The sequence below is a fragment of the Geotrypetes seraphini genome, chromosome 4 (assembly GCF_902459505.1).
Source record: "Geotrypetes seraphini chromosome 4, aGeoSer1.1, whole genome shotgun sequence".
Taxonomy (NCBI): Eukaryota; Metazoa; Chordata; class Amphibia; order Gymnophiona; family Dermophiidae; genus Geotrypetes; species Geotrypetes seraphini.
Window position 1 is genome coordinate 19,063,434 of NC_047087.1, and position 25,580 is coordinate 19,089,013.

The window sequence follows — 25,580 nt, forward strand, 5'->3', positions numbered from 1 at the left end:
TGTTTAGGTCTAGGAAGAACTCTGCATCGCTGACCCATATGAGCATCTGTAGGGCATATTCTGTGCAAGAAGAGGACCACCTCAAGCTTGTGTCCATTCTTCACTTCCTTCAAGAGGGGTTGCACTGGGTCTGTGTCTCAGCTCTTATCATGCAAGTAGTATCTCTTGCATATTTCTGGAGATGTTTTGAAGGTACTCCATTGACTCTTCACAGTGATATTGGGAGATTTCCTAGAAGATTAACCAGCAGTTTAAAATTCTTCAGACTCCTGCCTTTTGTGCCAGTCAGTAAAGCAACACTTGAGAATGTAAGCTTGAATTTGATCTTTTTGGTGGCAATTTGTTCAGCCTAAAGAATATCTGATCTACAAGTTCTCTTGTGTAGATACCCTTTATTCTTCAACAAGAAAGTGACTGATGTTCTTCCTTTCTACCAAAGGTAGTATTTTGATTTCACCTCAGTTGGGCATTATCCTCTTGGCTTTCCAAAAGGGGAGTTTTACTTCTTAGATGTCTGGCGGATGCTATGGAGATATCTTAAGGTTAAGAACATAAGAATAGCCTTACTGAGTCCAATGGTCCATTAAGCCCAGGAGCCTGTTCTCACGGTGGCCAATCCAGGTCACTAGTACCTGGCCCAAACCCAAAGGATAGCAACATTCCATGCTACCAATCCAGGGCAAGCAGTGGCTTCCCCCATGTCTTTCTAAATAACAGACTATGGACTTTTCCTCCAGGAATTTGATAAGACGAAAATGATAGGAGGCTTGCGCCAGAAGACATATGAGGAGAGACTGGAAGCCCTGAATATGTATACCCTAGAGGAAAGGAGAGACAAGGGAGATATGATTCAGACGTTCAAATACCTGAAGGGTATTAATGTAGAACATAATCTTTTCCAGAGAAAGGAAAATGGTAAAACCAGAGGACATAATTTGAGGTTGAGGGGTGGTAGATTCAAAGGCAATGTAAGGAAATTCTACTTAACGGAGAGGGTGGTGGATGCCTGGAATGCGCTCCCGAGAGAGGTGACTGAGTTCAAAGAAGCGTGGGATGAACACAGAGGATCTAGAATCAGAAAATAATATTAAAAATTGAACTAAGGCCAGTGTAATGAAAGGATAGATTTTCTGTCTCTGTCTATGAAAGGACACATTTGAAAAGGACACACATATTTATGTCTTTTGTTCCTGCCTGGGCTGGAAGTAATCAAATGTAGAATGTTGGGTGTTTACTTTCTTAATGGTTTGGGAAGAGGTCATTTAATTTTGCAACATCCTAATTTCAGCTAAAACAATAGGAAGGAATTTTTTCCATTCACAAATGTGCCAGCTGTGGCTTTCCAGATTTTATCTTTAATAGTCCTGTTCATGCGTTCGACAATACCGAAACTCTGTGGGTGATATGGGAGATGAAATTTCCACTCAATGCGGAATGCGATAGCTAAATCTTTGCATACTCTGGCAGTGAAAGCAGGACCATTATCTGTTGATGTGTGTGGGACATCCCCACCTAGGGATGATTTTGCGAAGTAAAATGTTCACCATAGTCTGAGCAGTTTCATTTGTAGTGGGAAAAAACTTCAGGTTATCGGGAGAACATGTCAACAATAACAAGGGCAGCTGGTATACAGGGTTTCCCCTCTTTGCACCAAAGTCCGTCCGAAGGGCGGCTTTGGGCACCGGCCAGATGGGCATTGATTAAGCCAGTGACCAGGGTCTCCGCAATTAAAACATCCAGTACTTCTAGATGGATTATTACCATCTCAATCGGAGACAGGGGCCCGCCCGCTACGAAACCCGTGACCCCCTCTTCCGCGAGGAGCGGACAGGTGCGGTCCCCAGGTAGGTAGCTGGCCCTAATAATGCAGGATTTCCCAAGGCTTAGAGATCTCAAAGCGTAGGAGAGTGTTGCGTAGTGGTTAGCGCTACAGCCTAAGGAACCTGAGGCTTGGGGGTTCAAACCCCGCACTGCTCCTTTTTTCAATCTGAAATTATGCACGAGAACTAGTGGGCCATTCTGAAATCATTTGTTTGACCAGAATCTGCAAAGGAGAACGGAGGTTAGAAAGGAAAGTCTGAATAAGTAGGGAATCCATATTTGCATGGGCACTAAGACTCATTAAGCCTCTTCCACACCTATCAAGCTCTGTCTGCAATCCTAATCGAATCACATTGGATTCCTGTTACTCATCGCATTACCTTTAAAATCCTACTTTTAGTTTTTTAAAACACTGTCTTTGAACGAACCCCAATTCATTAATAACTATTTACTCCCCATAGTATATCACTTTCTTTAAGATCCATTAATCAAAAACTCTTAACAATTCCATCACTGAAAGTAAAATAGGTAGGTAAATTCATTCTGAATTAGTTCTCCCACTGAATTAGCTCTTGGCACCTGGCACTTTGGTCTGTAGGAAAATTTCTGTTTTAGTTTCTGGACTTCCCTTCTATCTCAGGGGTGAGTGTGCCACTTTTCTCACCAAGATATAAACTTGTAGGATTAGAAACAATTATAAAAAATTATTGAAGAAGAAAATGACCTAAACCATTTTAAAAGCAATCTGAAGAGCTTCCTTTTTAAAGACGCCTTTAATTTATTTATTCCCTATTCCTATTGCCCTCACCATTCACGTCTTCCCTTGTGTTCTATTAATACAATTGTAGTTCTGCCCTTTCTTCCTTATGCATCTGTTAGTTTGTATGTCAATATGTCAGGCTCATGTAATTTACTATAAATAAGCATATGTGTACACCTTTTGTTTTTTATGATCATATTAGCACTATAATTAAATCTACATTTTACAGATTACGTAGGATACGATCTATTGCAAAATTCCTATGTCAGAACATATCCATTAAACTCATCACTAAGTCTAGAAAATATGACCATGTTACACCCCTTTTGATAGATGCACATTGGCTTCCAGTTAATTTCGGATAACGTACAAACTCTGTCTGCTTGTTTTTTTTGTTTATTTTTTAAATCTCTTCTTCATAAGACCCCAGCATTCATATTTAAACATTTAATTCCTTATCATTCAAACAGAACCCTGAGGTCTAATGAGCAAAACTTATTAACCATTCTATCACTTAAAATTATTAACACTAGACGTCAATTTATTTTTTTTCTGTAACTGCTCCTCAAACTTGGAACGATCTTCCCATTTATCTGCGGAATGAGCAGGATTTAGGAAAATTTATTTTACCCAATGTTATTATTTAAAGTTTGTTTTTGTATTGTATTGTCCTTATTTGACTATATTTTAATATGTTCATCGCTTAGAATTTGATTAAGCGATTAATCAAGAAAAATAATAAACCTGAAACTTGAAACTTGATTTGTAAATCGCTTAGCAAATTAAATTAAGCTATTCAATAAGTTAAAAATAAACTTGAAACCTGAATCTCACAAATTTCCATATCTTTCTTGCTCTATCTGTAAAACTAATTCTGGCACCTGTATTAATTAAAGTTAATTTATCCTGACCCTCTTTAAGACAATTGCCTCCAAATTATTCAAAATACTGCCATTAAAATCATTTCACCTTAAAAGCTCAAAAATTTGATCATGTCACCTAATAAACTTGAAACTTGAAACTTGATACATAAAACCATAGCTTCCGGTCTACCTGATTTCATCAACAGGTTATTAATCTCCCACAACCTGCATCACACATTACATTCTTCTTATCAAAACCTGTTATCCATTCCCTCTTTAGAACACCTTGGCACCGTGCATACTAATAAAGTTCATCACTTGATAAATTTAAAACTAGCTTGAAGGCCTTTCTTTTTAAAGACGCATTTGGAGTATAATAGTCCTTTTAAGGACTGTAATGGGACTTTGCTCCTTGCTTTTCTTATTCATTTTAATCTTTTCTACAAAGTGCTAGATTATTTATTTTTTTGTTTCCTCCCTTTTGTTTTCATCCTTCTCTTTCTTTTTCATTATAATTTGTTTTGCTTTGTTTTTAAATATATGCCTTTCTGACTGTCTGTTTTAATAATTACACAAATGTATTTCTACCCTTTTTCATTTTGTTTCTGTAAGTTCCCCAAACAAACCTGAAACCTACTGGCCTACAGACAGTGCTGAAAACTAGTCAGCCTGCTTGTCACTACAACAAAGGACAAGGACTGCCACAGAATCAGCTCTAGGACACCCACTGCAAAAACCAAACCTGATCCAATACATATTGTGACAGGGAAGTGCCTGTCAGCAGTTTAAACCCGGTTTTAAACCCTGCCTTGCAAAGGGCTGTCCCTATTCCTAAGCCCAGGAAACTGCCTAGTAACCCTGTGCCTATCACTAAGAGCCAACAGGCAGGGCAAGGCAGAGAGGCAAGGACAGAAACCATAGCGTTCTTTCTCCCTTAGTCTAACTGTGAACTAGTATGAATAAATTACTTAGAGCCTGAGAGGAAGAAGGAGGTGAGAACCTGTAATTAACCTCTCCCGAAAGCCCGCACGGAACCCAGAGTCCCGAGAATTCTTAACCCTTAAGAGCAGTCTGAAATGGTTGGGTAATAAAGTTCCCTAACCCTACCCTGGGAGTTTGGGGTAGTGGGGGCATTGGGCTTCAGGTGGGACAGTGCTAAAGCTTCCTAAAGATTTCTCAAACAGAAAAAGCAAAATCAGGAGAAAACGTTTTTGGTTTTATTTTTTTTTTTTGGCTTTTCTGCCTGGACAGCAGGCTGGACTGTATGAAAGTATGCTTTTGTCCAAGTCTCCTCAACACAGAGGGACTGCTGGAACCCCAGTGCTGCAAACTGAGGGAAATAAAGAAAAGCTGAACTTTACCACTAACGCAGCCTCCACTAATTATTTCACTGTTTCCCAGTGGGAATTCTCCTGGGAGCGCCTGGTCCCCACACCTGGGGCGGGAGCTGGGTTGCCAGCGCTAGGCTTAACCCCGGCCCCGCCACAATATATGCAGACGACATCTCCATCCTAACAGCATAACAAATGAAATCTCAAAATACATTACTCATATAATGACTGAAATAGAACATTGGACAAGCAACTTCAAACTGAAACTTAACACAGAAAAAAACAAAAATCTTCCTTGCAAGCCCAACGGATCCCTTTTTTTTTTTCCAGGAAAGCTGTGATTTTTCTTTACAGGTCAGCTCCGAAATTCTTAGCAAACATTATATTTTGTAATTTTGATTCCTAATAGTCTGTGTACTCTGTACTCCCTCTACATATTGTAAATCGCTGAATGTTCAGCTCTCTTAAATGCAAACCGCCCAGAGTTGCAAGATTGTGGCGGTATAGAAGAACAAAGCCATTACCATTATTATTATTATTACTGAAGCGAACAAAGTCTCATCTGTCTAGGAGGTGGAAAATCCTAAGTGTCTTTATGACCCATTAGAAAAACAATATCACAATGCAGGAATTTTTTCAATAACAAAAACAATATAACAATGCAGAAATTTTCGCTTACCTTACCTTATAAGCGAGGTACATTAATAATATACAATATAATCTTATACTCTATAAAATCTTATCTAAGCAATAGACGAGAAAGCACATGCAAAGAATAGCACAGATGACAGAATGCGCAGACGTTTCTATAAATCCACAATAGAGACTTTCCAAAAGTCTTCACTTAATTTCATTCTTCCCGAAAGAATGGATTTTCACGGCGGGAATTTACCGAAAACTCCACATTAATATTTGTCCTTACCAAAAGGACAGTAACCGTGGCGGGTTTACCGAAAACCCTACAATTTAAATAAAGGGTTGGAACATGATGCCTATACCTGTGAGTATTAAAGAACAGAATTCAAAATTCAGAAATACTCACAAAATATTGGCAATGTCAAGTCCATCCCGGACGTAGCCCCCAAATTGAAACGGACAAGATTCGTTTCTAGGTCCCGAAATAACATTCTGTCATCTGGAGGCAATTCCCCCCAGAAAGAAAGATAGATAGCCAGTATTCTGAAGAGATTTTTGCCTGATTTATTATGAGTCTGCAAAACATTTATATATCTGTTACATGGGTCAGTGGTAACCATCACAAGAAAAGGGGGATGGACAAGAGAGGGGAGGGGGTGCGTGAGCAGGATATGTACTTCATTGTTTAAATCTTAAAGGTGTTAAGAGCTGTGGGGGGTTGAGCCTTCCTGTCTCAGACAACTAACCTAGTTAACATAAATTAAATGACCTCTTCCCAAACCATTAGGCAGACTTGCACGGTCTGTCTGTGTATATGGCCATTTGGTGGAGGATGGGCTGGGGAGGGCTTCAATGGCTGGGAGGGTGTAGATGGGCTGGATTAGGTTTTAACGGAGATTTCGGCAGTAGGAACCCAAGCACAGTACCAGGTAGAGCTTTGGATTCTTGCCCAGAAATAGCTAAGAAGAAAAAATTAAATTGAATCAGGTTGGACAGACTGGATGGACCATTCGGGTCTTTATCTGCTGTTATCTACTATGTTATTATGTAATTTGTCCAAACCTTTCTTAAAACCAGCTACGCTATAAGCTTTTACTACAACCTATTCTCTGACTGAAAAAATATTTCCTCCTATTGGTTTTAAAAATATTTCCCTGTAACTTCATAAAGTGTCCCCTAATCTTCGTAATTTTTGACAGAGTGAAAAATCGATCCACTTGTACTTGTTCTATTCCACTCAGGATTTTGTAGACTTGAATCATAAATCCCCTCAGCCGTCTCTTTTCCAAGCTGAAGAACCCTAACCATTTTAGTCTTTCCTCATACGAGAGGAGTTCCATCCCCTTTACCTTCTTGGTCGCTCTTCTTTGAACCTTTTCTAGCGCCACTATATCTTTCTTGAGATAAGGAGACCAGAATTGAACGCAGTACTCCAAATGAGGTCACACCATGGAGCGATACAAGGGCATTATAACATTCTTAGGCTTGTTAACCATCCCTTTTTAAATAATTCCTAGCATCTTGTTTGCTTTTTTGTCCGCCGCCGGGGATAAGATGGATCCTTGAGGTACCTCACAAACAATTTTGTGTCCTGCTACCACTATTAATCATTTCTATAGCGTAACTAATAATAATAATAACTTTATTTCTTCTATACCGCCATAATCTTATGACTTCTAGGCGGTTCACAGTGAAGAGAGCTGGACAGTCAGTGAATTACAGAATACAATTAGTAAAATACAATACGATACAATACAGTTAGTACAGTACACGCATTTCTCAAGTTATCAGCATGGAGTTAATCGTTTAGAACTGGTAACTGATTAGGAGATAAATTTGTTGAATAATGCTGTCTTAATTTCTTTCCGAAATGCGACGTAGGTCAGCCTAGCTCTGTTGATGTAGTTGCCTAGCCAGGTCTGCTGTTTGCTAGCTTGAGACGTCAAAGTTCTGTCCATAAAGGACCTGTATTTGCAATCGGTGATCCTTGGATAGGCAAAAAGATTGGAGTTTCTGGTTGTCCTACTGGGAATATGTAGCTCAAAATGTGGTAAGAGATAGGTAGGGGCCATTCCCCAGACCAGTTTAAAGCATAAGCATAACTAGGCATACGCAGCGCAGTACTGCGGATTTTGTGTGTGAACAGCTTGCAGAGAATGAGCGATCAGCTAGAAAATATTAAAATCAACAGAGAACTTGATAAGAGAATGATCTTCTAGATTGAAAACAGCACATACATTCAAAGAAACTGCAAGAGCAATCCTACCATCATCTAAGTTAGAATTAAATTGGAAGTCAGTATTCATCTGTTAGAAGTGAGATGTTGTAAAAAAAAATTTTAGCATATGTTTTTACTGCAGTGTTTGTTCTCTCAATTACAGTTGATACAATTGTTGCTGAACCCTTTTCCCTTAGCAGAAGTGTATTTAATGTTCTTGGTTTTCAGTTGTATTGTGTAACCTGGTGATAGCAACCATTACAAAAATACAACCTTTTTGTAATGGTTGCTATGAGTGCTGCCACTTAGTGGTGAGAAACATGAGATACATTTGTTGCAGTAAGACGGTGAATCTATTGAATGGCATCTATCTAATGATTAGTTATTACATTTAATTTAATTCCGTGATGCCTTTGCAACCTAAATTGTCCTTTTAAGGATGACTTTAGTTTTTTGAAAAAACTTTTAGTATCATTTCCCCAACCCTATGTTTTTACCTTTTTAAGTGTTTTCTTTTCTCTCTAACAATTGGAGTTCCTATCTCTTCTTTCCTCTTGTTCCTGTTTCTTTGAATTGTTCTTCTCCCTTGGTCTGTTTTAGATTAAATTATACTTTTACTGGTATATTATTATGACATGTTTGTACACCGCCTAGAAGTCTTGAGTGGGTGGTATAGTAAATTTTAAATAAACTTGAAACTTGATTTTATTCTTTCCAAACCAACAGAATAATTGGTTGCCACTGCATTCAGGCTAATCCTCCCCCTGCCCTTGTACACAGTGAGTTTGTAAAGAATTCTGTAAGCTTTTCATGCTTTTTCTACTTGTTATAAACTGAAACATCTTTGTATGTAAAGCTAGTACCAAATTTGTGTGTTTGGGGAAGGTCAAAATGCTTTCTTTGCCAATTTATTAGATATATATGTGTGTATTTAAGTAGTATCTTTGAGGTTTTAATGGATCCATTTGCCTATTTCAGTAAGGTAGTCATAGAAAATCAGAAAGCAGAAACCAATGAATCAAATTGTGTTCAGTTTTGGAGTGATCAGGGCCGCCTTCTTTCTCAACCAATCAAGTCCATTTCCTATCAAAGCATTGTCTGCAAGCTGCTAAGTCCTGGAACAGTGTCTCTTCAATTCAGCAGGACTTCTCCCCAGAATGTGGCTGCTTAAGATGTATGGAAGAGGTCTGTTCTGTCACCATTAGTAACTGAGGACAAAGCTAGTGCCTGCCAGACACTGCAGTCGAATCATTGCTAACAGAGTGCTGTGCTTAGATTTTGAAAATATTAGTCTTGCCTTATTTCTATTTAAAGGTTCATTTTTCACTACAATTTGCTCTTCTTTGACTTGCTATATTTTATTGCTATGCATGTCATCTTTTCAAATGCCTTTCCAGCTTGTGAGACCTGACCTGGGAGACTTTATGAGCTTGTGCACAAAAGTGCCTGTAGAATAGTACAGTATATATTTGGTTACAGTGCTGCGAGATGCCAACAAGGAGGAGAGGTGCCAGCTGACAACCTGCAGGATTAGCAAACTCGCATGCCGGATGCCCTTCAGCCGCAGCCCCAAGTTTAGTGTGCAGCAGCTTCAAAAAGTTTGCGGACCACTGCCCTAGATCAATGACAACAGAGTCCAATTGGTCCTTGAGTCCTTCTAACTCTGATTATCCCCAATGAATACCCTGCCACATCTGAAAACCTGACATGTTTAGGGAAGGAGACTGATGCTTACAAATGACTTGTCATGGTGAGGTTCATACTCTTCCAATCGCTAAATACAAATTAATTTCTCTCCACAGGTGCAGACTTTACTTCAACAGATGCAGGACAAATTTCAGACTATGTCTGACCAAATCATTGGAAGAAATATCCTTTATTTCCTTCTGTCCATGCACATTTGACGATCATTAAATCTTTAGATGCACACTTTCATTTTTTATAAGAACTATGAAAATATAGGTTCGGTATGTATGTTAAAGTAGTATTTTCATAGTTCTTGCAGCTGCCTGGGTAGTGCAGTGTCTAAATTTGCTTCACCAATGTTTCAGCCATCTTGCTGTGGCTTTTTTCAGGGTGGTAGCTGTCTAGTAGGTTTATATGCTTTTTTATGTAGTGGTTCTTGATTTGAATTGATTGATGTCTGTCCAATCGCACTTAAACTCAAAAAAGTGATTAGTCTTTGTCCTATTGAATGCTTGAAGAATTTAAATTGATTGGACAGAGATCATCAACTTTTTCCCATCAAGAGATACATGTGATTGCTTGATACGTGTCCAAACTATTACAGCTATCACACTGAAGAAAGCCACAGCAGAATGGTTGAAACTTTGGTCAAGCAAATTTGGGCATGGTACCACACAGACATCTACAAAACCATAATACCAGCTATGGAAACAAGAGAACTGTAATTTCATAGTTTATAGCCAACCTGTGAACTGTGTATATCACAACTGATTTTTAGTTTTGGCAGCCTCTAGTTGAAAATAGCTCACTAGAATGCAGATACTCTAATTTAAACCTTTTAAGGCAGACAGGTGAAGAGGAGCCTGGGATAAATAGATCTAGCATGCAACATTCAGCTATCATGCTATACCGCATGCTCCAAGCCATTTCACAAGCAGCATTGCTTTTTCTTTTGGATACTATGTAATGGGAGGGGGAATCAGCTTGGATTTCAGTACACTGTATGCATATATTATATATTCATTAGAAATATCCTGAAAATACAGTTGGTTTCTACCCTCAAGGACCAAAGGTGGTTCTTCCCTGTTCTAGTGTGTCAAAACTGTGCTCCCAATAGTGATTCTGACCTCAAACAAAACAGTTTTAAGATCAGTTTGGATGGGTTTATATGTATATTTGTAAGATCTTCATTTCATTTCTTTCCCAGACTCATATGTATAGTTGTTTGGACCCAAAACATTTTTTCCTGACTTATTCAGTTCACCCAAGACATTTTTTAATCCTCCCCCACTTTAGTTTTATGACCTGGTAGTTTCTTCTTTTTTCTATTTCTAGCAATTTGAATCAGGGTGGAGATCGGTAGCCAATTACCTTCATTTATAACTCTCCAGGTCTTTTTCACCTGTTCTAACCCCTCCCCAACCAATCAACATACTAAGGCTGCTCATTGCAGTGATGTTCCTTAGCCAGGGGCAGATCTCCTCCTAGAATACTTCAATCGTGGGTCCCAGATTTGGCCACTAGGTGTCACCTTTATGCAATGAGTAGGGCTTTCCATTTCCCAAAGGCTGTGAATGCTGCTTCCATATGTTAAAAAAAACCTCCACTCTTGTTTTACCAAAAAACATGTCCATTTTCAAACATTGTTAATGGATAGAAGGAAAAGACCCCCCAGGAATTATTTCAGATCAAGCCAAGTAGTTTTTTCTCCCATCTTATGTCTAATAAACATCATTACAATCGTTTTATTTTATTTTCAACTCCAGTCTTATTTTAAATATCAACTTAAGGTTTACTTGATATTTCTTAAACCACCTGAAGCTTAGGAAACATTTTTGTTACAATATGAAAACATATCTGCATTTTAGTTAGATTTTAAACAGCTTAGCATTTCCTTGAATAGTCAAGCTGTTGTCATGGCCTAAAAGCCAAAAGATATATTTTCTGGAAAAATAAGCTGGTAAAACAGGGGTTGTAGATTTTTTTTTTTTTTTTGTCTGTCTGTCTGTTTGTTTGTTTGTTGCATTTGGTGACTCCATCCTTCAGTGTGGTTTAGTACGAGGATCAGTTCATAAATAATGTACACTATTTTTTTTCATTTGCATGTTTTTATTTTGTTTTTTCAAGTATTTTTTTTTTTTTTAAATCCTTCACTATAATCTCCCTGCTTTGCAATGACCGAGTCCCAACATCTGGGAAGCTTCATTATTCCATCCAAGACACCATTTTTGTTCAGTTGCTGAATGGCTCAGGTACCGGTGGAAAAAAGCTCTTCCAGAGATGCAAAACGATGTCCATGTATAGATTGTTTCAACTTTGGGAAAAGTTGAAGTCTGGTGAACTCATGTTTGGACTGTAGGGAGCAGCCGTATTCATGTAGTTTTTCAATGACGAGTGAAGAGCTCCATCTTCCCCATGGCCAAAATTTAGACGAGCTCAATCAAAAGTCAAGCAAATGATGATTTTTGCTTATGATCATGAAGGCATCATCATTACAGACAAAGTTCTATGTGGAAGAAGTGTCACAGCAGTGTATTATCGTGATTTTTTTGCAAAAAATGCACAAAACCTGACCTCAGTTGCTCTTGGCTGGGCCACTCATTCTTCACGACAATGTTCGCCCACACATAGGGAATATCGTCATTGAAAAACGACGCAAATACGGCTGGGAGGTGTTACCTCCTGCTCCCTACAGTCCAGACATGAGACCACCAGACTTTGACCTTTTTCCAAAGTTGAAACAACCTATGCGTGGACATCGTTTTGCATCTCTGGAAGAGCTTTTTTCTGCCAGTACCCGAGCCATTCAGCAACTGAACAAAAATAGCGTCTTGCATGAAATAATGAAGCTTCCCGGACGTTGGGACTTGGTCATTGCAAAGCAGGGAGACTATATTGAAGGATTTTAAAGAAATACTTGAAAAAAATAAAACATGTAAATTTTAAAAAACAGTGTGCATTATTTATGAAATGACCCTCGTATTAAATGCTATTTCTCCCAGCCCTAGTTGACTCAGGAGATGGAGCATCTGATGCAGATATCAAATTGAGGCCCTTGCGCATGGTAATGCACTGCGCTTGCTAGCTGGCCTACTGAATTAGGCACTGGAAAATCCACTTTTTTAAATTTAAGGAGCAATCCTAAGTAGATCCACAGTTTTAGATTTGAAATTGTTCTCTGATTGTGCAGTAGAAAATCCATATGCTTTCCCAAGTGGATTTAGTGGGAGGGAAAAGACTGAAATTTCAGAAAGACTTGAAATGGACTGAAATATTCCTGATTAACATTCTAATTTTAAATACATCATAAACCTCTAGTCACAAGTTTCTTAGCTTCACTGCCTGTTCCAGGGTGCATGCCTACATCGTCCCATCCGTACCAAAATAGTGTGATAACATCTAGAATGTGCTGCCTTTCTGTAATTTTTGTCCCATAAAATATGTGATTGGGATAGAAGTACCCTATAACCATAACTAACGAGGTAAACATAGAGATAAGGCAGTTGGTGTAAAGAGTTCCAAACAACCCGAAGCGCAGAAGACAGAGACAAAAGTGTCTCTCTGGGAAGCAGCACTGGCAAGGTCTACCTTTTTAACAGCAGACTTTCCAGAGGATATATCTGGATAGAGCAGGGATTCTCAACTCAAACTAAAATCTGCCTTTAACGTGTTCGCTAAACTGGTTCCAATAGGTCTTTTCTGACTTTTCTAGCAGTCTCTGATACTGCCATGTAAATGTAGTAGAGTGAGATCATTAATATTAAAATGATCGCTCTGAGCGATTCTCTAACCTCGTGCCACATTTGCAGCTAAAATTTACCGACAGGTCAGAGCTGTCGTTGCCTTACTTTCTGATCAGTGCCTGAGCGCTGATTGGCTTAGGCACTGACAGGAAAGTAAGGTTTGACAGCTCAGACAACCCTTTCCACACGTAAATTAAATAATATTAATTAAAAAAAAAAAACAAACCAAAAAAAACAAATTGAAGATTGGCAGGAGAGATGGCCACTTTTTCCTGCTGTGCTACACAATCACCCAACACTGTTAACCGCCCCCCCCCCCCCCATGCAAATTTAAAAAAACCAAAAAAAAACCACAAAAGCAACAAATTGAAGTTCGGCAGAAGAGAAGCCCATAAGAGGGGCCTTAAACAACTTGGGCCAGTCAGAGTCTCAGGCCTCTCTATGGTGCATCCCAGGATGCACCATAGAGGGGAAGACCCGCCATTTTAAAGAGACAGGTCTTTGGGAGTAGGCATCTTTACGACCAGCCATCTTGAGTAAGATAAGGGGGGGAATGGGTGGTGGTTTGTTGGAGGCACGGGGAGGGTTGTGTGGCGGCAGTAGGGAGTAGGCATCTCTCCCAGTGCCCGGGTGGGGAGAGTGCATTGCTTGGCGGCAAGAGAGTGGGCATCTCTCCCGCTGCTGGGTGAGGTTCAGGGGAGTCATTGCTTTTGGCGGCTTGATTTGGGGTGGGGGTTCAGTTTTTGCTGTGCATGTCCCCATCGCTATCACCAGTGATGGGCGCATGCAGAGTAAGCAAATCTCTCTACTCTCTGCAAACCTCATTTGCATGAGTGTTGTTTGGAGAATGACTTGCTTTTTTAAAATCGCTGCAGTAATGGTTGCGACAGCGGCCCATTGGTTTATAACGTGGATTTTTGAGAATCTAGCCCTTAGTCTTTGGGACACACCCAACCAATCAGGTTTTCAGGATATCCACAATGAATATGCCCAAGATAGATTTACATAGGATGGAAAGTAGTACATTGCAGATCTTTCTCATGAATATTCTTTGTGGATATCCTGAAAACATGATGTCCTCTCTTTAGCACACAGAGACATATGCACAAAGCTCTTTCCCCTTCCTTCAACCCACAGTACCCTCAGCAGGCACACCCAGCTTCCACCATATGGTACTGCAGTTCAGATCCTTCAGTTAAAGCTAGCATGACAGGAGGAGGATGAAGTCTGGCATGTAGCCTCTCTTATTTTACTGAAAACCACAGGAAAGGGAGAGGAAATTTGGAGGGTAAGCTGAAGGATGTTGCAGGAGGAGAGGGGTACCATGGGGAGAAGAATGCTGTGTGTGTTTATGTATGCATTGAGCTGGTCAAACAGGCTTTTGGCACTTAAGCCAGTGCCTCACATAACTCATTCCTGAAGCTGTCCATGAGGGTAGTGCTAAACCAAAGAGAACAAAGACAGAAATTTTGCAGTTCCGTTTAGATTTGTGGCTGCTCAAAAATTCATGATCTTTAACTCCACTTACTTGATGAGATGAGTGAACGCATCGATGACTTGGAGAAGAATATTGCCGATCTCATGACCCAGGCAGGAGTGGAAGAAGTTGAAGGAGAAAAGGTTTGTTACAGAAGCAAAGTTTGGAAAGGGTATTTTTCAAGTTGTTTGTCTTGTTTGAAAAACTGCAGTTGTTAATACGATAGAATTCAGGAACCTGGAACAGCCCTGTCTGGAAGCAGGGGAAACTTTCCTCAGAGCGGAACCAGTCAGGGTTATATAGGGTAGAAAACGTATCCATGGGCTTGGAATTTACCTTGACGTCTCTGCTTGCTACCAAGTTGGGGACAGGGTGCAATTAAACACTTCCAGCTTGCAGAATAGGTGAGGGATTTTTATGATAACAAACATGTCTTTTAAAAAAATAGACAAAGCTTTAACTTTTCATTCTTTTTCCTCTTGGTTCCTTAAAATTTGTACTGGAACCAGTTCGATAAAATATTCCACTTCCACTGATGTTGAATGCTCCCTCCCCCCAAGAGTAGAATGTGTGCATGTGAACTGCGCTTCCCATGTTACAAAGTATTAAAAGGTGTGGTTGTAAGTATCCTTCAATCAGGATTCCAAATAAGAACATAAGCATTGCCTTACTGGGAAAGACTGAACATAAGAATTGCCGCTGCTGGGTCAGACCATCGTGCCCAGCAGTCCGCTCACGCGGCGGCCCTCTGGTCAGCGCCCTAACTTAGACTAGCCCTACCTTCGTACGTTCTGGTTCAGCAGGAACTTGCCTAACTTTGTCTCGAATCCCTGGAGGGTGTTTTCCCCTATGACAGACTCCGGAAGAGCATTCCAGTTTTCTACCACTCTCTGGGTAAGAAAAACTTTCTTACGTTAGTTCGGAATCTATCCCCTTTCAATTTTAGAGAGTGCCCTCTCGTTCTCCCTACCTTGAAGAGGGTGAACAACCTGTCCTTATCTACTAAGTCTATCCCCTTCAGTATCTTGAATGTTTCAATCATGTCCCCTCTCAATCTCCTCTGTTCGAGGGAGAAAAGGCCCAGTTTCTCTAATCTTTCACTGTACAGCAACTCCTCCAGCCCCTTAACCATTTTAGTCGGTCTTCTCTGGACCCTTTTGAGTAGTACCGAGTTCTTCTTCATGTACGGCAACCAGTGCTATACGCTGTACTCCAGGTGAGGGCACACCATGGCTCGGTACAGCGGCATGATAACCTCCGATCTGTTCATGATCCCCTTCTTAATCATTCCTAGCATTCTGTTTGCCCTTTTCGCCGCCGCTGCCACACTGAAGGTTTGTCAAGCACATTATCCTGTTTCTAACAGTAGCCCCTCGAGGCTACCAGCGCTGCTCCATCACCCCCTCCCCCCGCTCTAACCGGCATCGCAACCCCCCTGCGAACGTCCCCCCGTGAGAACTGCATCGCACCCCCGTGGTGGAAGCGGCATCCGCCTGCGCTCCCAAACATCTCTTTACCCCATCTGCTGCTTGTGCGAGTGAAAGAAAGCTCCCACCTCTTGCCTGGGCTGGTCCTTGAGCATCGGCGCATGCTCAAGGCCTTCTGGCTCTCGTTCTCTCGGAGGTCGGGCAGATGCCGCTTTCAGCACGGGGGTGCGATGAAGTTCTCGCGGTGGGGGGGGGGGGGTTGCAATGCTGATTCGGGGGGAGCTATGCCGGTTAGATCGGGGGGAGGTGCTCGTGTATCGGAACATGCTGGGTTTGCAAGACAAAAGTTTGCTAAGTGCTTTGCTTGTCTTGCAAAACACTTGCAAACCGGGTTACTCGCAAACCGAGGTTCTACTGTATTTGTATGTACTTTGCAGGACAGTGCTGCTGAAACGTCCTGTAGCTACAGCAGTGCCTTCATCCCCATCGAATGATGCAGCTTTGCAATACCTACCCAAGTCACAATCCCAAACAGGACATGCATGACCCGGTTTGGGCTCACGACCCACAATTTGGGAAGTGATGTCATAGGAGATAAATAAACTTTGTATCAAAAAAAAAATATTCAGGTTAGTTGGTTAAAGTGCAAAATAATGTTTCAGCAAACATGAAAGTCATAAGTGAATGTGTGGCTGAATGTGCAGTTCTGATTACATGCACCAGCCTTACTTCATCAGCTTTCTAACAACTACATTGTTGCTAAATCATCATCACTGTTGTTATCCCAGGACAAGCAGGCAGCATATTCTTGACTGATGGGTGACGGCACCGACGGAGCCCCGGTACGGACAATTTTAGAGTGATTGCACTCTAAGAACTTTAGAAAGTTCTAGCTAGGCCGCACCGCGCGTGCGCGAGTGCCTTCCCGCCCGACAGAGGCGCGCGGTCCCCAGTTTTCTTAATTCCGCGGAGCTAAGAAGACGCGTGTTTCCAACGGCTGTTGGAAGTTTTTTTCTATTTCACTTGCCTTCCCGCTCGCGCGTAATTTTCTCTTCATATTTTATTTCTTTCCTTCTTTTTTACCTTTTGTGTAAAAAAAAAAAAAAAAAAAATTCTTATTTTTCCTTTTTTTTGTCGAATCTGACCCGGCGGGGCCTGTTGGCACCATCGAAGCCTCGGGCTTCGATTTTGCTACAGCAGTATTTCCCTTCATGCCCCCGTCACCGGGTTTCAAAAAGTGTCAGCGGTGTGCACGCCCTATCTCCCTTTCCGACCCACACAAGTGGTGCCTCCAGTGTCTGGGTCCGGACCATAGGGCTGAAACCTGCACCCGCTGTAGTTCTTTACAAAAAAGAACTTTAAAAAATAGACAAATTCAGCAGCGGATCCTTTTCGGTACCGCTATGGAAGTTGCACCGGTATCGACGTCGACGACTTCCTCCAAATCGACTCCGACTACCTCGGCACCGCCAGATCCATCGTCGGTGTCGACTCCTGTAGGTAAGCCGGCTAAGAAGCCTTCCCCTACTGTTCTAGGCCAGCCAGTCGAGCATGCAGTGAGCCAAGTCCTGCAGACTGAGCGCCGGCCCCGTAAACGCTCCGCTCCCATTGAAGTCTCGGCCTCTTCATCGGCATCGACTTCACCCGAGTGTCGAGCGGCACCGAAGGTACCGAGCAAGAAAAAACCGGTACCGGTGCCATCGGGACCAACGTTGGATGAGCGCATTGCCTCTATCCTCCAGGTCCAGCTTAAGCAGCAACTCCAACAGTTGCTCCCGGCTCTCTTGTCTCCGAACCTTCCAGTGTCGGTACCGACTGAGCCTTCGGTGCCGTCTGTCGAACAGCCTCTGTTATTGGCATCGACTGTTTCGGCACCACAAAAATCTTTGTCCATGCCTGTTCTGTCAGCAGAACCAAAACGGCGTGCTACTCCTACGGGGTCGGAACCGGTACTGTTCTCTGAACCCCGTACCGTACTACATTCCCCTGGTACCGTCTCCACTCGGTCTGGTAAATCGGTACGCAAGACTAAACATACTGATACATCGACTCCACTTTCCCAGGGCCGTTTACAATCGGTACGGGACCCTGACTTGTGGGACGATTCGGATGATCTCCTCGGTCCCGAGGAGGATTACACATCTGATGAGGAGGAACCATCGGTGCAGGATACTACTGCTAAGCCAGAGCACTCCTCCTTCACAAAATTTTTAAAGGAGATGTCAGACACCCTGTCTATTCCTTTAGAGTCTGACTCTAAAAAATCCAAGGCATTTTTGGATGCCTTGGATTTTGACCAACCTCCTAAAGAGTTTTTAAAGTTACCCCTCCATGACATCTTGAGGGAAACTTTTTATAAGAATCTTGAAACTCCTTTGACAATCCCAGGAGCCCCAAGAAAACTAGAATCTCTATATAAAGTGATTCCAATCCCTGGATTTGACAAACCCCAACTTCCCCATGAATCCCTGTTGGTAGAGTCAACCCTAAAGAAGACTGCAGGAGCCAGTATGTATGCCTCTGTCCCTCCTGGTAGGGAAGGAAAGGCCATGGACAAATTTGGAAAGCATCTTTACCAAAATGCCATGCTGGCCAACCGTTCAAGTAATTACGCTTTCCACTTCTCGTTTTACCTGAAGCACCTCATTCAACAGGTGACCTCTTTTCAAAAGTATATTCCGGACCGTAAACTTCCTGCTTTTCAGCAATGTACCTCTAGTCTTCTGCAACTCAGGAAGTTTATGGTCCGTTCTATTTATGATACTTTTGAACTGACGTCTCGTGCTACTGCTATCTCTGTAGCAATGAGAAGGTTGGCATGGCTGCGGGCCTCAGAATTGGACGTAAACCATCAGGACCGGCTGGCCAATGCGCCTTGCCTAGGGGATGAGCTGTTTGGGGAGTCCATGGATACCACCACACAAAAGCTCTCCGCCCATGAAACTAGGTGGGACACCTTGTTGAAAAACAAGAAGAAACCTCCTCCTCCTCGTCCATTCAGGCAACAATCTTCATATCAAAGGAGGTTTTCTGCTCGGCCGGCCCAGCCTCATCCTCCTCAACTTCGCAGACAGCGTCAGCAGCAGCAACAGGCTCGTCAACAACAGCAGCCTACTGTCAAACCGGCTACTCAACCTAAGTCGACACAGCCCTTTTGACTCCTTTCTCCAGAACATTGCCAGTCTTCCTCCCTCATGTCCTCTACCTCAGCCCATAGGAGGTCGACTACAAGTTTTTCTATCTCGCTGGGAAGCAATCACCTCCGACCAGTGGGTACTTGCTATCATCGCCCACGGCTACTCTCTAAACTTTCAGACTCCTCCACCATTAAGTCTGCCAAAAGAGTCTGCTTCCAACAAGGCTCAGTCCCTCCTCCTCGCTCAGGAGGTTCAATCCCTCCTTCTTCTCAATGCCATCGAACCAGTTCCTCTGGACCAGCAAGGCCTGGGATTTTACTCCCGGTACTTTCTTGTACCCAAAAAGACCGGAGATCTCAGACCAATATTAGATCTCAGGGATCTCAACAAATGTCTGGTCAAGGAGAAGTTCAAGATGTTATCTCTTGCCACCCTATACCCTCTTCTCTCTCAGGAAGACTGGCTATGTTCCCTCGATCTCAAGGAGGCGTATACTCACGTTCCAATTCATCTGATGTCCAGACAATATCTTCGCTTTCTTGTCAACCAACATCATTACCAATACAAGGTGCTACCCTTCGGCCTAGCCTCCTCGCCCAGGGTATTCACCAAATGTCTGATTGTGGTCGCAGCTTATCTCCGCTCCCACAACTTTCAAGTATTCCCTTACCTGGACGACTGGCTCATCAAGGCTCCTTCTCCTCAGTCCGTTCACAAAGCCACGGATCAGACCATTTACTTCCTTCGACTGTTGGGGTTCGAAATCAATCTACCCAAGTCGCACCTCATTCCAACTCAGCGACTTCAATTCATTGGAGCCATTCTGGATACTGTTCAGATGAGGGCTTTTCTTCCTCCAAACCGCCTTCACACCATCCTTCATCTCTGTCAGCAGGTGTTCCAGCAACCTTCCATCTCTGCGAATCACATGATGGTGCTCTTGGGACACATGGCCTCCACAGTACATGTCACTCCCTTCGCACGTCTCCACCTGCGTACTCCTCAATGGACCCTAGCGACTCAGTGGTCACAAGCGACGGATCCTTGTTCACAACACATATCTGTGACCTCGTCTCTTCGACAGTCGCTTCTTTGGTGGTTGAAATCATCAAATCTATCTACTGTTCCATCTACCTCCTCATCAACTGGTCATCACCACGGATTCCTCCCCCTATGCATGGGGAGCTCACTTGAACGAGTTCCAAACTCAGGGATTTTGGACCACACAGGAAAAGAAACACCACATCAATTTCCTGGAACTCAGAGCGATGTTTTACGCCCTCAAAGCTTTCCAACATCTCCTGTTTCCTCAGGTTCTTCTCATTTGCACAGACAACCAAGTTGCAATGTACTACATCAACAAACAGGGAGGGACGGGATCCCATCCCTTATGTCAGGAAGCTCTAAGGATTTGGACCTGGGCGACTGCTCGTCACTTATTCCTGAAGGCAGTCTACATCCAAGGGGAACAGAATTGCTTAGCAGACAATCTCAGCAGAATTCTTCAACCTCACGAATGGACTCTCGACCCCTCGACTCTCCAGTCCATTTTCTCCCAATGGGGCACACCTCAAGTGGATCTTTTTGCAGCTCCCCACAACCATCAACTGCCCCTGTTTTGCTCCAGACTTTACTCTCCTCACCGTCTGGAACCCGATGCATTTCTCCTGGATTGGACCAATCTCTTCCTTTATGCATTCCCTCCTCTTCCGCTCATGCTGCGCACCTTATTCAAGCTCAAGAGGGAACAAGCCACCATGATTCTCATCGCTCCACGGTGGCCCAGACAGCATTGGTTTTCCCTTCTACTTCAACTCAGTTCCAGGGAACCCATACCTCTTCCTCTGTTTCCTTCACTGCTTACACAGCATCAGCAAACACTGCTTCATCCCAACTTACAGTCTCTGCACCTGACAGCTTGGTATCTCTCGGGCTGACTTCGGCTCACGCTCTCCTTTCTCAGCCTGTCCGTTCTATTATTGATGCCTCCAGGAAACCGTCTACTCTTCAATGTTACCAACAAAAGTGGTCTCGGTTTTCTTCCTGGTGTCTGTTACATCACCATAATCCCATGTCTACAGCAGTGGGACTGGTTTTGGACTATCTGTTGTCCTTATCTGACTCTGGTCTTAAATCCTCTTCGATAAGGGTCCACCTTAGTGCTATTGCAGCTTTTCATGAGCCGATTCATGGAAAACCCCTCTCAGCTCATCCCTTAGTTTCAAGGTTCATGAAGGGCCTTTTCAATGTGAAGCCACCTCTTAAGGCTCCTCCTGTTGTATGGGATCTTAATGTGGTTCTTTCTGCGTTAATGAAGCCTCCTTTCGAGCCTTTGGCCACAACGCATTTTAAATTTCTAACTTGGAAAGTGGTCTTTCTTATAGCTCTCACTTCTGCCAGGAGGGTCAGTGAGCTCCATGCACTGGTGGCTGATCCACCTTTCACTGTTTTTCACCATGATAAGGTCGTTCTCCGTACACATCCAAAATTCCTTCCTAAGGTTGTGTCTGAGTTTCATCTTAACCAATCCATCGTTCTACCTGTTTTTTTCCCAAAGCCTCATTCTAATCCAGGTGAACAGGCTTTGCATACCTTGGATTGTAAACGTGCTCTGGCTTACTATCTTGATCGCACCAAACCTCACAGATCATCTCCTCAACTGTTTTTGTCCTTTGATCCTAACAAGTTGGGTCATCCTGTATCTAAACGCACCCTGTCTAATTGGCTTGCCGCTTGCGTTTCCTTCTGTTATGCTCAGTCAGGCCTGACACTGGAAGGTTCTGTCACAGGCCACAAGATTAGAGCTATGGCAGCGTCTGTAGCTTTCCTCCGTTCCACTCCTATTGAGGAAATCTGCAAGGCTGCTACTTGGTCCTCAGTTCATACTTTTACATCTCACTATTGTCTGGATGCATTCTCCAGACGGGATGGACACTTCGGCCAATCTGTTTTACAAAATTTGTTTTCCTAATGGCCAACCTTCCCTCCATCCCTCTTTTTGTTAGCTTGGAGGTCACCCATCAGTCAAGAATATGCTGCCTGCTTGTCCTGGGATAAAGCACAGTTACTTACCGTAACAGGTGTTATCCAGGGACAGCAGGCAGATATTCTTGCGACCCACCCACCTCCCCGGGTTGGCTTCTTAGCTGGCTTATCCTAACTGGGGACCGCGCGCCTCTGTCGGGCGGGAAGGCACTCGCGCACGCGCGGTGCGGCCTAGCTAGAACTTTCTAAAGTTCTTAGAGTGCAATCACTCTAAAATTGTCCATACCGGGGCTCCGTCGGTGCCGTCACCCATCAGTCAAGAATATCTGCCTGCTGTCCCTGGATAACACCTGTTACGGTAAGTAACTGTGCTTTCTGTCTTGTAAACAGGTTGATTCAGCAGATGCTGAATCGAGGTTTGTAAGGTTGTGGCTATTATCTTGTAGTAACAGGTTATTACCTGGTTTCTTGTACTTGCATGTCTTAAGTATTTTAGGTGTCATTCTCTTTATTCCTGCCCCAAGTGATAAGATGGATTTACCATATATACTCGAATATAAACCAGGTAAACCCCCCCCCAAAAAGGTTGACTCGAATAGAAACCGGGGGGGGAGGGGGGGGAATAATATTCAATTGCAGTGCCTTGTCTTACCCTGCCTGGCTCTGCACCCTATTCCCCCTCCTTCCCTCCCCTGCCTGTCTCTGCACCCAATCCCCCCTCCTTCCCTGCCAGGTTCTGAACCCTTTCCTCCTTCCGATACCTTGCAGGCCTCTGCTGGGCGTGCCGTGGGACCTGGTGGACCAGCGGTGGCCGGGATAGGAAGGATCCCTCACGCCTCCTGTCCCAGCCAATTCTAATTATTGTCTCCCTCCTGCCTGCTCCGTGTACCTTTAGTTTCCCTGGTGGTCCAGTGGTGAATCACGGCAGGAGTGATCTTCCTTTGCTTTTGCCTGTGCAGAGCCGCTAGCTAATTGGCTGCCGAGCGTTCTTGCGGTCCCAGCAGAGGCCTGCAGACAAGTTCGGGAGGGGAGCAGATCTGCACTGACCTGAACTTAAACCGAGACCCCCATTTTAGAGCCATTTTTTGGCCCAAAAATCTGTTTATATTCAAGTATATATGGCATATAGCAGCTCTCTGAAAGGGTGCAGAAATACATGTAGACCAGGGGTGCCCAACACGTCGATCGCGATCGACCAGTAGCTCAGGAAGGCAACGCGAGTCGATCGCGGAGCCCATCCCGGGCTCCGTGATAGACTCGTGTTGCCGTCCTGATCTACCGTGCCGATCAGCCTTCCTCTCCAGGAAAAATGATTTTATTTTAAATTTAGTGATCAAAATGTGTCTGAATTTATATCTGATGTCTATATTTTACACTAAGGTCCCCTTTTACTAAACCACAATAGAGTTTTTTAGTGCAGGGAGCCTATGAGCGTCGAGAGCAGCGCTGGGCATTCAGCGCAGCTCCCTGCGCTCTAAAAATTGCTATTGTGGTTTAGTAAAAAGGGAGGGGGTATATTTGTCTATTTTTGCATGGTTGTTACTGAGGTGACAGTGCATAGAGTCATCTGCCTTGACCTCTTTGAAAAAACCCCGGAATAGGAATGATAATTAACATTTTCTATGCATACAGTGTGCGTTGTGTTTTTTTTTAATTTTATTGTTGGTAGATCATTTTGACTTGGTCATTTTAAAAGTAGCTCGCAAGCCCAAAAAGTGGGGGCACTCCTGATGTAGACTGTTCCACAATCGGCTTCACTACCATTGGATTGTAAGAAGCAAGGAGACATTTGAAGATGGCATATATCCCCTGAAGTAGCCCTTTCCAGGCGAAACAGAAAGCCTTTTCTGTCGGGATTAGGAGTTGAAAGCCTCTTTTGAAATTTCACACCTTCAGATGAGTGTATTCCTTCCTTAATTAAGATTTTGTGCTCCATGCCTCCAAAAACTACTTACATAAGTGAAACTGAGCTGTGGCCCTCGCTATTAATTTAGTTAAGTTTGGGATTCTGGTCTTCAGTGTTTGACACAAATAACACATGGAATTTCGTGTTCACAGCTGTCACTATATGTTTTAAAAAAAGCTTTTGAAAAAAAACACGACTCTGTATGAATGGAAATGAGTGATTTATCTACTTATTTATATGTATGCGGAGTTTTTTTAGAAACCCGTGATGATGTGTTGAGGGCTGGGTACTTGTGTAGTCCCAACCTCCCACAATTGAGGTTTATTTTTCTCCGTTTTATTATGATTTTTCATACAGTTGATGTTATGTCAGCACCTTCTGTATATATGGCCTGAATGTTTCCCTGCTATTAACTACATTCTACAATACGTGTTTAACATATATTTATCCACAATCTTGAATGACATGTGCTAGATAATAATGCTCTTGGTGAAATATTTATCCATGGACTTCAAACTGCCAGTGTGTGGGAAATGTCAGAATAGGAACTTTTTATAAATCTTCCACGCCCATACTGGAGCATCTGAATAACCTGTACTTGTCTATTTTCAACAGGCTGCCAAGTAAACTTGTGATGGAACTCTTTCTACAAGCCCAGTGGACTATAGAATACTTCAGGGGTTTTTGTCAACTATTGATAATGAACACTTTTTATATTCATTATTGTAATAGGACATGTTTGCATTTTGTATTGTATATTTAGGGTAAAGGTGGGCTTGCTATATTCTGATTTCTTGTAGCTGCACATTTTGAATGAAAGCTGACAATCGGTTGCCTTATTAAATGCATTGTGTATGAGTGTAATATGTCTTCAAATGGTTTTATTTTTATTGCTCCACAACCAGTACTGTGATGCAAAAAGGCACAATGTTGTGTGAAACAGCCCAGTCTGAGCAGTGTCTACAACTTTTATGCACTTTGCCAATGCAGGCAAAGTAAGACCTGAATTTATTGTACCAGACAGTCCCATCTTCATTATTTTTCAAGTGGGGGCTACTTTTAGGAGAAAAACATTTGGGGAAGAGTGACAGTTTGTAGGAAGACAATTCATTCAACGACAATTGGTAGGCCGACAATTGGAAGGATGCCCAAAGTCCCTACCATTTTTCATTTTATGAATTGTCTTCTTGGCTGCAGGATTACCTCTTATATGCCACCAAGGGGTTCTGCGGAAATGGGTCCACTGACAGGAATACCTCTGATGCCATAGGGAAGATCCCTCCAATGTCAGAGGGAAGGTGTCCTTCGGAGCCTATAAGAAAGACCACGTTCTTCTGTGATGGCCAGTAGCAAAATGTATTGATGCCCCTGTATAAGACTCTGGTGAGACCTCATTTAGAATATTGTGTACAATTCTGGAGGCTGCACCTTTCAAAAAGATATAAAAAGGATGGAGTCGGTCCAGAGGAAGGCTACTAAAATGGTATGTGTTCTTTGTCATAAGGTGTATGGGGACAAACTTAAAGATCTCAATATATATACTTTAGAGGAAAGGTGAGAGAGGGGAGCTGTGATAGAGACATTTAAATA

The 25,580-nt window shown here is 42.7% G+C and overlaps 1 protein-coding gene across 2 annotated transcripts in view; it reads left to right on the forward strand.

Annotated features, from left to right (window-relative positions):
* HSBP1 (heat shock factor binding protein 1) overlaps positions 1-24,854 on the forward strand; it is a 31,237-nt gene extending 6,383 nt beyond the window's left edge. For both annotated transcript variants that reach the window (XM_033943363.1, XM_033943364.1), the window contains exons 3-5: positions 9,432-9,498; positions 14,587-14,678; positions 24,606-24,854. In XM_033943363.1, coding sequence (XP_033799254.1) covers positions 9,432-9,498; positions 14,587-14,678; positions 24,606-24,617 — 171 coding nt within the window. In that variant the 3' untranslated portion in view covers positions 24,618-24,854. The remainder of the gene's footprint in view (positions 1-9,431; positions 9,499-14,586; positions 14,679-24,605) is intronic.
* Positions 24,855-25,580: the final 726 nt, after the last annotated feature.